Source organism: Theropithecus gelada, chromosome 5 (assembly GCF_003255815.1).
Source record: "Theropithecus gelada isolate Dixy chromosome 5, Tgel_1.0, whole genome shotgun sequence".
NCBI classification, from domain to species: Eukaryota; Metazoa; Chordata; class Mammalia; order Primates; family Cercopithecidae; genus Theropithecus; species Theropithecus gelada.
The window spans coordinates 181,705,656-181,719,817 of record NC_037672.1 but is presented as its reverse complement, the minus strand read 5'-3'; the positions used below and the strand labels follow the sequence as shown (position 1 = coordinate 181,719,817).

Sequence of the window (14,162 nt, the reverse complement as noted above, 5' to 3'; positions counted from 1 at the left end):
TGTCAAGGGTGAGTACTTCCTCTTCAGACCTGGAGTGCTGCAGGGTGATGAAGACAACTAGAGGTGGAAGGATTTGAGGGCAAAGCAAGTTTGCACATTATATTCCTAAGGCTGCTTTGAGGTTGTGGGGTTGCAATACTGTTTCTGAAATCTGACCACTCAGTGTCAATCGGACATGGACTTGATTTGTCTGCTTATCCCACCTGGTGTACATCGCTTCCTCAGAAAGGCCTTCCCCAGTGCCTTGCAGACATTGCTTGTTTGATTTTTATCTTCCCTGCTAGAAGGTTAGCCCATTGAAAGCCTAGACCAGGTCATCAGCACTGTCTTCCCAGCGCCTGGCCAAAGCCTGGCTCACACTAGGTGCTCAGATATGCAGAGTGACAGGAATAGCTCAATTCCTATGTGTTCGTCTAGAATACATCTGCTGTCGGCATGCTCTGGGCAATCGGTTTCTTTCCTGGTATGCCTTACCTTGGTTGGACATACCCCCCAGCATCCTATCCTTCATTTCAGTGGTTTAAAAAATATATGCCCATTGTCTCTTATTGGGAAGCTGAGCAGAAAGAAAACAGTGTCTGTTTTCAGAACCGGTCCTGGCAGCAACACTCACTGATGCCTGTCCCTGCCCATGGGTGGAGCAGTGGGGTGACTCTGCTGCTGGCTGCCCATTGGCCTATTCTCCGCCCTCTGCTCTCCTGAGAAGTCAAGTGTGGATTTTGTCTGCTAGTTACCTTTAGCCCAGTGGGCAGCAGCGTGGGGCTCGGCATGTGACTTATGCCCTGAGAGACCTTGGCAGGCTGGGGGAGCGCGGCTGAGCCCTGCTAACCACCCCCCACCCCCAGGCTCACTGCCCTCTTCTGTGTCTGCAGGGGGGTGTCACCTAGCAGTCAGCTGTTGGTGGCACAGATGGTGAGTGGTTTTGGAGGTGCTGGTGCCTTCTTTCCAGAATCGTGGCCTGAAGAACTCTGCTTATCTGTTCTTTCTTTGCTGTCATGGTAAACCTTGAAATTTCGTGTGTGTGTGTGTGTGTGTGTGTGTACACTTACACAGATCCATTGTAGCAAAGATTGAATGAGCAGAGCAAATACATTAGGTTGGTTCTGGTAGTATTAATGGCCTGTAAAACAGGGACTATTAAATTTAAAATTAATTTCATTTAAATTTAAATTTTAGCAGAAAATTTCTGTATTTTAACAAAGAAAAAGAAATGCGCATCAAAACCACAGTGCATTTCTCTGATGACCAGTGATGATGAGCATTTTTTCATGTATGTGTTAGCTGCATAAATGTCTTCTTTTGAGAAGTGTCTGTTCATATCCTTTGCCCACTTTTTGATGGAGTTGTTTTTTTCTTGTAAATTTGTTTGGGTTCTTTGTAGTTTCTGGATATTAGCCCTTTGTCAGATGGGTAGATTGCAAAAGCTTTCTCCCATTCTGTAGGTTGCCTGTTCGCTCTGATGGTAGTTTCTTTTGCCGTGCAGAAGCTTCTTAATTTTATCTGAACACTCCTTGTAGGCAGTGTTTTTACCTGCATGCCTTACTTGTTCTGCACTCAGGATGAACCACAGAGCGTTGGTAGAGGAAATAATCATAACATCTAACATTTTTGAGCACTTTCTAACGTGTGTGAGATCATTCTTACCTCTTTACTTGAGTCATTTAGCAGTCGGAAAAGCCCTACGGGATAAGGTGCTATTTCCAGCTCCTTTTACAGATAAGGAAACTGAGGCACATGGAGGTGAGGTCATTTGTCCCATATCTACAGCTCATAGGCTGGGGAGGCAGAATTTGGCTCTAGTATCTAGCATTTAGGGTCTTTTTTTTTTTTCTTTTTTGAGACGGAGTCTCACTTTGTCGCCCAGATTGGTGAGCAGTAGCTCACTGCAACCCTCTGTCTCCTGGGTTCAAGCGATTCTCCTGCCTCAGCCTTCTGAGTAGCTGAGATTACAGGTGCCCACCACCACACCCAGCTAATTTTTATATTTTTTGAAGAGATGGAGTTTCACCTTGTTGGCCAGGCTGATCTCGAACTCTTGACCTCGAGTGATCTGCCCGCCTCAGCCTCCCAAAGTGCTGGGATTACAGGCATGAGCTACTGCACCCGGCTGCATCTAGGATCTTAAATACTATTCTCTACTTTCTCTCAAACACTGTGCTGTATTCCCTCTTTAGACATCTGGTGGTCGGTTTAAAGTTTATGCACACCAATTTATCTGTTGTTTCTTTTGGCTATAATGTCTTGGGGAGTGTAAAAGAAACTGATCTTACCAGAATAGGCAACTATGGGTTTCCCAGCATTTATATGGACACCGTAGTGGTGTGAGGCGTACAGGAAGGTGAAAGTTAGATTGGTGTGTTTAACCAGTTTGGGAACTTGTTCTGAGATTGTTGGAAGAAATAGAAACTGACGGCCCTTAGGTGGTTTGGGCTTGTTCTTCCTCTTCACTCACATTCCCATGAGCCTTGACAATGAGAGTCGAGTGTTTTTGATTAGGTGGACGGACAAGAGCAGAGACATAATAGCAAAGAAGAAAATAGAAACTTAAATCTACATATTTGAGTTTTTATGGGAAGAATTCTTCATGAGTAAAATCTTTTTAATATGATTAATGAAAGGAAGAGAATGGGGTTTTTTTCAAGACAAGACAATGGAGAAATAGAATGAAAATGAAATCCTAAAGTGTTTTTAGAAAAATGACACTTGACAGCCAGGAAAAGACCTGGACCATTAGATTGTGGGTTTAATGCCTGGACTGGCCGAGCAGCTACCCAATTAGATGGCTGGCCTTTGGGAATTCTGGAGTTCTGAAGAGGAGTCCTGCTTCCCTGGAATGAACATGACATTTTTCTCTTCCAACAGAATTCAGCTTAGAGAACTATCAACACAGGACAATGCAGGCCCACGAGTTGTTCCGGTATTTTCGAATGCCAGAGCTGGTTGACTTCCGACAGTACGTGCGTACTCTTCCGACCAACACGCTTATGGGCTTCGGAGCTTTTGCAGCACTCACCACTTTCTGGTACGCCACGAGACCCAAAGCCCTGAAGCCACCATGTGACCTCTCCATGCAGTCGGTGGAAGTGGCGGTGAGTGGAGGGCCCAGCCTGCCTCGTGTGTTTTCTCTGCATTTCCCCAGATGAGCTAAGCCCTGTTGAATGTTATATCGATCAAGATCACAATCACAATCAAATATCTGTTTATAAGTACACTTTATAAATGGAAATGTGCCAAACAAACAAATTACTAATGGTGGTAACCAGAGGTACAGGGCAAAATGTAGGCACAGGGAGAGATGAGAGGGTGTTGGTTGGGTGTCTACCTTCAGTCACATGGAAGATCATTCTAGAAATCACATTGAGTTTCTACCCTGTAGTAAGCGTTGTAGTCAGCCTGGAGGATTCCACAAGGAAAAAGACAGCACAGAACCTCTGTTCTCCCAGGGGTTAGATTCCGGCAGGAATGAGAGTTTTCAAACAAACGTTACCAAAAGAATGCGCTTGTGGTGCATCTGACACTTAGAACACAACCCCAGGCTGCTGGGAGGGACTTTGGGATTTCAGATAGAATAGGGCTGGAGTAAGAACTTGACGGAAGAACATGGCTGCAGAATTCAGGGCAGGACATGAAGAAACAACCCTCAAGAGGCGCGTCTGGCTGGGTTGCTGAGTGCTGTGGTTGTGTGTGACTTGGGCAGACTGGAGGCTGTGCTCTCATGTTAGGAAAATGAAAACTGGAACGCAGGTGATTAGGGCTTAATAGGTGGGATGGTGTAAGGAAACCTTAGGATCCTTTCAGGAAGATTCTTAGTGCTCCTGCTCTCCCTGCCTTCCCTAGTGAGAAAGGCGGGGTGTGGAGAAGGTGAAGAGGCCACATGCTCACTGGTGCTTCCACTCCTCACCTGTTCTTTGGTTTTCTCTATGGTCGCTTGCTTTCCTCTACCCAAGTCAGTCACCCTTCAGTGTTTCCCGCATTCAGCAGATATGCAGAAGAACATGGTGAAACCCAGAATCCCCCCATTTACTGCTTCCAGATGGAAGGGATGGAAGGCCTTCCCCACCCTCCCGGGCCGACCGCCGCAGAGGGAGCGCGTGCCCTTCCACACACAGCCCTGGCTGGAGCCAGCCTTTTTGTTATTTATGGGATGCTAGTCTTTGTTTTGTTTTAGACAAGTTCTTGGATTCATTAATGTGAAACTCTTAAAATATATAAAAGATTCTTCAGTCTAATTCATACTGAAATACAAATATAGAATGACTGAACTACTGCTGAGAAAAGTTAACTTTCTGCTTGATTTCTATTTAGAAGGTCAGGGCACATTAATATTTCACCTCTGTTGATCACATAGGCTGGGGAAATGAGTGGAATCCCCCTTTTCTAAGGGATTCCTGTGAGGTTCTGGCATTCCTTCTCTACTGGCAGAGCACCTGATGTATCCCGGCAGCGCTGCCGTCTCTATGAAGAACTGTTGGCAAGTGCAGTGTTAAGACATGTGTAACTTAGCAGTAACTGTAAGAAATGAGTAATTCCTATTGTATGAGAAATTGTGGGGGCACTTACATATGGTTTTAAGACTTTAGCTTAGCATAAAGGCATTGTGCCTTCTTAAAATAATTACCTGTGTTCTCTGTAGAACAATTTAAAACTTCAGATATGCAGCAAAAAATGAAAATCTATAGTTTTACTGCCCAGGATAGAGGCTTCCTGATTTTTCTCTGTTTATAGAAATTGATTGAGCTCTGATTTTCAGAATTTGTGGGGCTGAGAAATAGATACTGAGCTTGCTTTGCCTTTTTAAAAAAGAAGTTAAAATTTTACATTTAAAAGTAGCTCTGGAATTATGGTGCTTAATAATTACAAATGCTTTGATGTAGCTAGCATCATCCTACGGACATCTAGGGCAGGGAAAGAGGAACTTGATTCACTTCATGAGGTACCGGTGAAGAGCCTGTGCTGCTGGCACTGCTGCGGGGCTGGTGGCCGGAGCGGAATATTGTGGCCATGTTCCTACTTTGAAAACAAGTAAGCCGGGTTTGCAGTTCCCACCCTCACTCCGCACCCCCATCTCACATGCACAGTTTTTATCACCCTCCTCGTCCTGTAGAGTTTCCATGGATAATAAAATGAGAAGAATCCACACTTTTTGGTTTGGCCACTTCTCATCACAGTCCACGCCGGCTGTTTCCCAGCTACTGATTTTTAAGGCAGTAGCACAAAGGTTCTTTGTAAGTTACACCTTCTGAAATTTCCTTTTAAAAATCAGGATCGTAGGGCTGGGTGCAGTGGCCACATGACTGTAATCCCAGCACTTTGGGAGGCCGAGGTGAGAGGACTGCTTGAGGCCAGGATTTTGAGACCAGCCTGGGCAACATAGCAAGGCCTCATCTCTATAAATTGTTTTATTTTAATTAGTCGGGTGTGGTGGCTCATGCCTGTAGTCCCAGCAACTCAGGTGACTGAAGTGGACGAATCATTTGAACCCAGGAGTTGGAGGCTGCGGTGAGCTATGACTGTGCCACTGTACTCCAGCCTGGGCAACAGAGTGAGACCTTGTCTCTAAGAAAAATAAAAATCAGGGTTGTAAAGAAGAGGTTAACACTCGTGCTGGTGATCTCTAATGAAGACCTAAATTAGAGAACAGGACAGACAAGCTGGGTTAGGAACAGAATCCAAAAAGTGTTTCCTAAGTGTTGGAGCCTGGACTGATCAGGGCCCCGTCTGCAGAACCATGTCCTTGTGTCTGTAGTGGCAGCTCACAGTCGTAACTGTGACTCCCTGCGTGCCAAGGAAGAGCTTCCATCTTCTGAAGGATTTTGCTGCTGCTGCTCTGTGACTTTGAGCAGTGGATGGAAGCAGATGTTGTGGGTTTGGTTTGTTTTTACATCACCGTCACAGATAATGCAAGATTTCCGGGGTTAGCCTGTGTTCCGGTTTAGCCTGGCTAAATGTGTCAGCCTGTTCTCCGAGATTGAAGCTCCATGGCCCCCTAGTGAAAACCGTCTTCACTGGAGTGACTGGAAACCTTTTGGGATCGGTCAGAGCCCAGACACACGTGGTTCTGTTAAGCAAAGTACAGGAGTATGTTGGAGTGGAAAGGGACCAGGGAAAAGAGGGATGGGGCAGACGTGGGACTGGACTCCAACTTAGACCAGGCAGCCTTGGGCAAGTTCACCAGGCTTTTCTGACCTTCAGATTCCTCATGTGGAAAACAGAGGCCGGGCGCGGTGGCTCAAGCCTGTAATCCCAGCACTTTGGGAGGCCGAGACGGGCGGATCACGAGGTCAGGAGATCGAGACCATCCTGGCTAACAGGGTGAAACCCCGTCTCTATTAAGAAATACAAAAAACTAGCCGGGCGAGGTGGCGGGCGCCTGTAGTCCCAGCTACTCGGGAGGCTGAGGCCGGAGAATGGCGTGAACCCGGGAGGCGGAGCTTGCAGTGAGCTGAGATCCGGCCACTGCACTCCAGCCTGGGCGACAGAGCGAGACTCCGTCTCAAAAAAAAAAAAAAAAAAAAAAAAAAAAAAAAAAAAAAAAAAAAAAAAGAAAACAGAAGTGACAGTACCTTTCCTCCTTCAGTGTTGCTAAGAAGACTGAGTAGTTACGCAATGTCTGCTTGGCCCACAATAAGTATGTAGCAATTGTTTTTTCCCTTTCTCTTTTCCCTTCATATTTTATACACAAGAAAACTGAGTCCAAAGAGGTAAAACTGTATCATACAGTTAGTAGAAGGTCCAGAACTCTGTTTTGCTGCCTTCATTATAGTAGTAGAAAGTTGTATATTGTAACTAGGGCTTTGGGGAAGGGGGCAGTAAACCAGGATAATAAGGAAAGTTTGGATCTGTCCAGATCAATGTGAAGAGTCAGTGAACTGAGCCTCTGAACCCAGGAGCAGGCTTGTTTGTTTATTTGGAGACAGGGTCTTGCTCTGTTGTCCAGGCTGGAGTGCATTGGTGTGGTCATAGCTTACTACAGCCTCAAACTCCTGGGCTCAAGCTATACTCTCACCTCTAACTCCAGAGTAGCTAGGACTACAGGCATGCAACACCATGCCTGGCTAATTAAAAAAAATTTTTTTTAGAGATGAGGTCTTGTTGTGTTAGTCTCAAACTAACGCAAACTAACTAGCTTGTGCCAGGCTAGTCTCAAACTCCTGGGCTCAAGCAAGCCTTCCTCCTTGACCTCCCAAAGCGCTGGGATTACAGGTGTGAGCCACAGCACCTGGTCTAGAGCAGTCTGTTTTGAAAATGGCTATGCAGACAAATGAGTCTAAACGTATTGATGGAAATGGATGGAGCCAAAGGGACAGGTAAAATAAAAACAGAGTCTAGGTTCTGTTGGGTATAGGATCAGAAATTGTCAAGAATCGGGCAGTGGGTTGGGCACAGTGGCTCACGCCTGTAATCCTAGCACTTTGGGAGGCCAAGGTGGGTGGATCACCTGGGGTTAGGAGTTCAAGACCCGCCTGACCCATATGGTGAAACCCTGTCTCTACTAAAAATACAAAAATTAGCCAGGTGTGGTGGCATGCCTGTAATCCCAGCTACTCGGGAGGCTGAGACAGGGGAATTGCTTGAACCTGGGAGGTGGAGGTTGCAGTGAACCGAGATTGCGCCACTGCACTCTAGCCTGGGCGACAGAGCGAGACTCCATCTCAAATAAATAAATAAATAAATAAATAAATAAATAATAAAAAATAAAGAATCGGGAATGGTGAGGACTGGTATGAAAGGGGCACAGGACTGTGAAAACTGGAGTGGTTCTGCCCTTCCCTCATCCTCTATCCCTGAACCAGGTCAGACATAGGTGGAGTCAGAGCAGAACTTGGTGTTGATGCGGCTTCAGGTCCACCTATCAGAGTTTGCGAGATTTAGGCCATGAACCATTATGAATATAGATGAGAACCTGTGTAATTGCTGAAGGAGGTAGTGTGTGCAAGACCTGCTGCTCCCAGTTAGTACGGACCCCTGTGACATTCACAGAAGCTCAGAATGTCTGAGATGCTCTGGAAGCTACCTTATCTCCGTCTGCAGCTACAACTCCAATGATCACATTCAGTGCTACGCTGGCACAGCCAGCCTGGCCCTGCTCTGGATTGGAGGCATCCTCAAGGGCTGCTTCCTGTGGAAGCAGTTTCGCTGGACTGCAGGGAGCCCCTGGAATTTTGGATACTGGGCCTTGGGGTCACTTGGGAACGGGAATGGCTGTTGTGTGGCCCTGTTTGCCAGAGGGGGCTGTTGGTGATGAGCCCCATGCAAGTGGCACCTGCCCTTCGCCTGCTCCTTCTGAGCCAGTGAGACGGAGACCCTCCAGAGAGAGTATGTGAGTTACTCTCCTTGTGAGACAGGTGGTACGGGCATTGAGATGACTGACTTGTCAAATTAGTTCGGAAAGATGTTTGACAACTACTACAAGATCATAATGTCCTTAAACAAAAACCTGTGATATGTGTTATTTGTTTGTTTTTAAATATTAGAGAAGGGAATACATTTTAGCAAGTAAAAACTTTTTTATGCCTTCAAGTCTTTTCTAAGACTTACTTTTAAGAGTATCAAAACCTGGGTTAAGGTTTACTTCTGGTGACTAACCCAGTTAGACCATCACAGATTCGCTGTTTAGATTGTTATCAGACCTCGGTTCCAGCATGGGTTCACCTCTTATAACACGCAGAACCAGTTCCAGCATGGGTTCACGTCTTATAACACACAAAACCAGTTCCAGCAAGGGTTCACATCTTATAACACACAGAACCAGTTCCAGCATGGGTTCACATAACACACAGAACCAGTTCCAGCATGGGTTCACATCTTATAACACACAGAACCAGTTCCAGCATGGGTTCACGTCTTATAACACACAGAACCAGTTCCAGCATGGGTTCACGTCTTATAACACACAGAACCAGTTCCAGCATGGGTTCACCTCTTATAACACACAGAACCAGTTCCAGCATGGGTTCACCTCTTATAACACACAGAACCAGTTCCAGCATGGGTTCACATCTTATAACACACAGAACCAGTTCCAGCATGGGTTCACGTCTTATAACACACAGAACCAGTTCCAGCATGGGTTCACGTAACACACAGAACCAGTTCCAGCATGGGTTCACATAACACACAGAACCAGTTCCAGCATGGGTTCACATAACACACAGAACCAGTTCCAGCATGGGTTCACATCTTATAACACACAGAACCAGTTCCAGCATGGGTTCACATCTTATAACACACAGAACCAGTTCCAGCATGGGTTCACCTCTTATAACACACAGAACCAGTTCCAGCATGGGTTCACCTCTTATAACACACAGAACCAGTTCCAGCATGGGTTCACATCTTATAATACACAGAACCAGTTCCTTGGGTATAACTGATCTTGTTTCCTAGGTGGATGACTAAATTCCATACCAAATGATCTCATGACCTCCAGGTCACATGCTGGCTGGTGGCCCTTTTGCATGAGAGATTGAAATTTATACATCCATATGTTGGCATGTATATGGTTAGCGACTTGCTTTAGCATTTTAATCCTGTGCTTCATAAAGCCTACCACAGAGGATGTGACACTTTGGGTTTAATTCTCCACAAGTCACAGTGAATAGTTATCAGATCTATATTCATTCAGCAAGGACTTGAGTTTTTCTGGCACGATGTGCACAGTACCAGGGCAGAAAAGGCTGCTGCCCCCAGGGAGCTCCAGGCCAGCAGGAAGTACCACTCAGACCCCTTGTCCTTGGCAGAGGGTGAAAGCCATCTTAAGACTAGAGCAGTCAATGCAGGTGACTTGTTTTCATGCCACAGAACTAAGCTGTGGGTTCATTCTCAGGTAAAGATTTGGAAGAACAAACTAAAGGTGGCATATCCAGGCTGTGGAAGCCAGTGCTCAATCAACAGCATGGTTTACAGTTCAAAAGTCACACCCCACCAGAGGCCTTCTCAGTGTCATGATCTGCATGAACAAACCACAGACCTCCCAGCTCACATGCACACTGCAACAAGGACTAGCATCCTTCATCCATGTTTAGAGGGTGTATATGGACATATTACCAAGTAGGATTTCCCCATGTGGCTGGTGGAATCCCTCATTTCCACATAACCATACTTCACATGTATGCATATAAAGGCCCACTTGCAAACTGGGAGAAGTAATTTTTGCAGGAGAAGTGAGTAACTCATTGATTCATAAGTTCTTATGAAGACTCACACTGGATTTGTGGAGGGAAAGCAAGTGTGGGCCTATGGGGATCATGCCAGTGGAAACGCTGAGGGTGGCGAGACACCCTTCTGGACTTGAGTGGCTGGGGCCCACTCTGAACGGGAGCTATTGTTGATCTGGGCAGGATTACACGTGTCTGTGAGGCAAACATTTAGAGACAAACCTAAATGGAAACTGCCAGGAGAGGGCAGGAAGGGAGCTATCCAGGAAGGGCAGCTGGGGTTGAGTTGGATCGTGGTGTCACTCGCCCTCACTGACAACAGCCTGGTGGGTCGGAAGAAGGAGTGTCACAGTCAGTTGCAAGATGGGGCAATAGATGAATGATTTTGAACCAAGTGGGAGGTAGCAGGTGAACATTGAGAGGAAGGGACAAGTATTAGGAACAGTAGTAGTAGTATCTGGTTGTTTCTGCAGTCATTTGTAAATATGACCTAATAAATACTGTTTCCACAGTCATTTGTAAATATAAACCTAATTCTCATCTCTGGGAAGCTTTAGAACAGAAATCAGTTATCTGACGTATATTTAACTAGAAGTGTGTGTGAGACTTCAGAAGAATCTCCTGATCCGGTGCTCTGGCTTCATCCCTATTCTTCATCCTTATGGAAATCTGGGCTGTTTTTAGGCATTAACTTCCATTTATTACCATGTGTGATTGCAGATTCTGGGTCACTATTCCCCATGGCCTGTTATACCATGGTCTTGATAGCAACATAATTGTACAAATGGTCAAATGAAGCTGGGAGCAAAGATTTCCCCTTTTAATTCTACCCGTAGCAGCTTTGCTGACTAGATACTCAGAGAATTCCTGAAAAGTATTCCAGCATTTGAGGACATTTGCCGCAAGCGATCCTGGCAGTTGGGGCAGTGAGGTGGTGCATTAGTCAGGGTTCTCTAGAGGGACAGAGGTAATAGGATGGATATATAGGAGTTTATTAAGGAGTATTAACGCACATGATCACAAGGACCCACAGTAGGCCATCTGCAAACTGAGGAGCAAGAAAGCCAGTCCGAGTCCCAACGCTGAAGGATGTGGAGTCTGATGTTCGAGGGCAGGAAGCATCCAGCATGGGAGAAAGATGTAGGCTGGGAGGCTAAGCCAGTCTAGTCTTTTCACATTCCTCTGCCTGCTTTTTATTCTGGCTATGCTGGCAGCTGAGTAGATGGTGTCCACCAGATTGAGGGTGGGTCTGCCTTTCCCAGCCCACTGACTCCAATGTTAATCTCCTTTGTCAGCACCCTGATAGACACACCCAGGATCAATACTTCATATCCTTCGAGCCAATCAAGTTGACACTCAGTATTAACAAGCATAGGTGGACGGAGAGAGTATGCCTAGAGGGGGTGTTTTTGTTTAGAAATGTTATTCTGGCAGGGTGCAAACATCAGCGTTTTCATGCCTTGAGGTAACTTTAGAACCTTTTCTAAAACTTAATGAGCTTCTTAATAACAAGTTATGAAAAACCTTGCTAAATTACTTGTTCTTACAGAACTCACATTACAGGAAACAACTGAGTTGCTCTCTGAGAGGCTGTAAGACATGTCTGCTGACTTAGGGATGCTTTTAGGTGGCTGAATTAGGTGGGAAAAGTGTTAGCGCTGGTAATGAGCAGTGGTGGCTGGGTGGGGTGGCCTGCAGGGTGAGAACCAAGGGCAGAGTTTCTGATCTTTATGCCAAGACCAGGCCACAGGAGTATTAAGTGCCTGGCTTAGGAATTCAAAAAAAGAAAGAAAGAGGTTGATTGTTATATTTAAAAAACTATTTCTGGGCTCCCTTTGCCTAGGAAGAAAAAGCTAAAGGTCCCTACATATATATAGGGAATATGATAAAGCAGGTCTGAAAACACAATTTGATTTTGTACAAATGATGTCGCTTCTCACAAGCTTCATTAAACAAAGAACGTGTGTATGCATAAATGACAGAAATGCGTGCTGTAATATTTACTTATGTTTAAAAATAGCCTCCCTGAAATGGAACCAACTGGTGCCAAATGAAAAATGACCAGCATAGACTGTGTTTCTTGACAAAACCCCTTCAGCACCCATTGTCCAAAAGCAACCAAAGGTAGTAGATGGGAATGTGGCTCCCTTTGAACTAGGCAGAAGTGAAACAGATGCCTTGTATATTCAAATGGTTGGCATGTAAAAATTCTACTGGCAGTCCTGTTTCCTGGAACAATGTGTATTTGTAGGAATTTGGACGCTGTGACTTCACATTTTCTTCCCTTTCATTGAGGCGGGAGGGTGATACTTCCCCTCTTGTGGTCGGCTGATTTTTTTTTTTCTGGTGATGAGATATTTTGCAAAGTACCGTGTCAGCCTCCTGCCCCCATCCCCCCGTCCCTCTTCAGCAAATCCTCTAGTTGGGATAGTGGGGAGCTGGGAAGTTGGAAACTGGAGATGAACTAGGAATGAAAAGAAAAAAGGTTCTGAGGGTTATGAGCAAGTGCTGAAAAATCAGAAAACCCAGCCAGGCACAGGTGACCTGGACCCCACCTCCTCAAGGATGAAGGATGTCTCCACACACGCACAAAGGAGGTGTGGGCATGTTTGGGACCTGCTTGTGAACTGCCAAGCAAACCTTGACGTATCTGGATGTCTCATTGAGCTAGGTTTGAAGCTCTGCTCCACTACGTGGTGGACGTGGGACTAAGAAGGGAGGCGGCCCCCGGAGTCTGAGCTTCCTCATGTGGAGAGGGGCTGGCCTTTAGCAGGCTCCGTACACATTCACTCGCCTTCCATCCCTCCTGCACACCAGTGTCAGGATAGTTCTGCCTTCTGTGCTCAGCTGGGGGGAAAGGATCTTGGGAAGTCAGCCAGTTCAACAGTGACTATGAATAGTGAGCGTGAGGCCTCACTGTTTCCTTGTGACATTTACAGTTCACTGTATTGGGGGAAATCTGGGAATTTTACAAATATCTATCCATTGTCATTTAGAAATTATTGTGGAGGGGGAGTTGCCCAGGGGCTGGCCTTTAAAAGACCTAGTGTAATTTATCAAAGATGTAGTCTGCTAGATAAGAGAATTGATGGCCAGAGTTCCTCTCTGAAAGGTCACTGGATGGAAAAGTAGTTTTATGTCTGTTTACAAAAAGAAGCACATGACGGAGTTCTGAGCAGGCTAAGATGCGTGTAAAATGTAAATGCTGGGAAGGATATGGTTGGCGCTCTGTGTCCGTGGATTAAAAATATTCTGTGGAAATAAATGGATGGTTTTGTCTGTATGGAACATTGCCAGACATTTTTTCCTTGTCATTATTCCCTGAACAATACAGTTTAACAGCTACTTATTTACATCACATTAGGTATTGTGAGTAATCTAGAGACCGTTTAGAGTCTACAGAAAGATGTGCATAGGTTATATGCAAATACTATGCCATTTTGTATCAGGGACTTGAGCATCTGGATTTGGGTATCCTGAAGGGAAACAGCTGTGTGGACCACATGTTAGGTATTAGAAGGAACAAAAAGGAATCACTTTTACCCCTGGTCCGTGGTTCTACGTGCTCCTTTGCACCCCAGAGATGGATTCCACGTTAGAACCCAGCCACGTCTTTGGCAGTCTCTTGGCTCTGCCTCTCCCCCTTCTACTCCTTTCTCTCTCTCATTCTCCCTTCTCTCCCTTCTCCCTTTCGCCCTGCGTCCACCTCCCTATCCCTCACCTGCATAAACAATAGCAACACAAGGGGTATATAACGGCTGTGGCCTGTAAATGCCCATTTGGAGATGGAGATGAATGAGGCTGTGAGTGGTAAAGCTTGGGCTTCTCTACATCTAAGAAATCCTCAAGGGCATAATTTGCTTTTGCACTTAAATAGGGGAGTGGTACGAAATAACTGGCCATTGGGTTTCTATTAGTCACATATTGGTGAGAGCTCTGGCCTTGGAAACCCTTGATATGCAGATGTTCTTCTGCCCCCAAGAGGAACTTGGACTTACTTCCTAC

At 45.7% G+C, this 14,162-nt stretch overlaps 1 protein-coding gene and 1 pseudogene across 5 annotated transcripts in view; both read left to right on the top strand.

The window, feature by feature from the left end:
- The window catches only part of ACSL1 (acyl-CoA synthetase long chain family member 1), a 72,136-nt gene that overhangs the window by 20,140 nt on the left and 37,834 nt on the right, over nt 1–14,162 (top strand). For 4 of the 5 annotated variants that reach the window (XM_025384905.1, XM_025384901.1, XM_025384902.1 and 1 more), the window contains exon 2: nt 2,863–3,089. In XM_025384905.1, coding sequence (XP_025240690.1) covers nt 2,895–3,089 — 195 coding nt within the window. In that variant the 5' untranslated portion in view covers nt 2,863–2,894. Of the gene's footprint in view, nt 1–650; nt 913–2,862; nt 3,090–14,162 lie in introns of those variants that run through there. The other variant, XM_025384904.1, reaches the window with a different exon arrangement.
- LOC112624421 lies at nt 7,896–8,242 on the top strand (annotated as a pseudogene).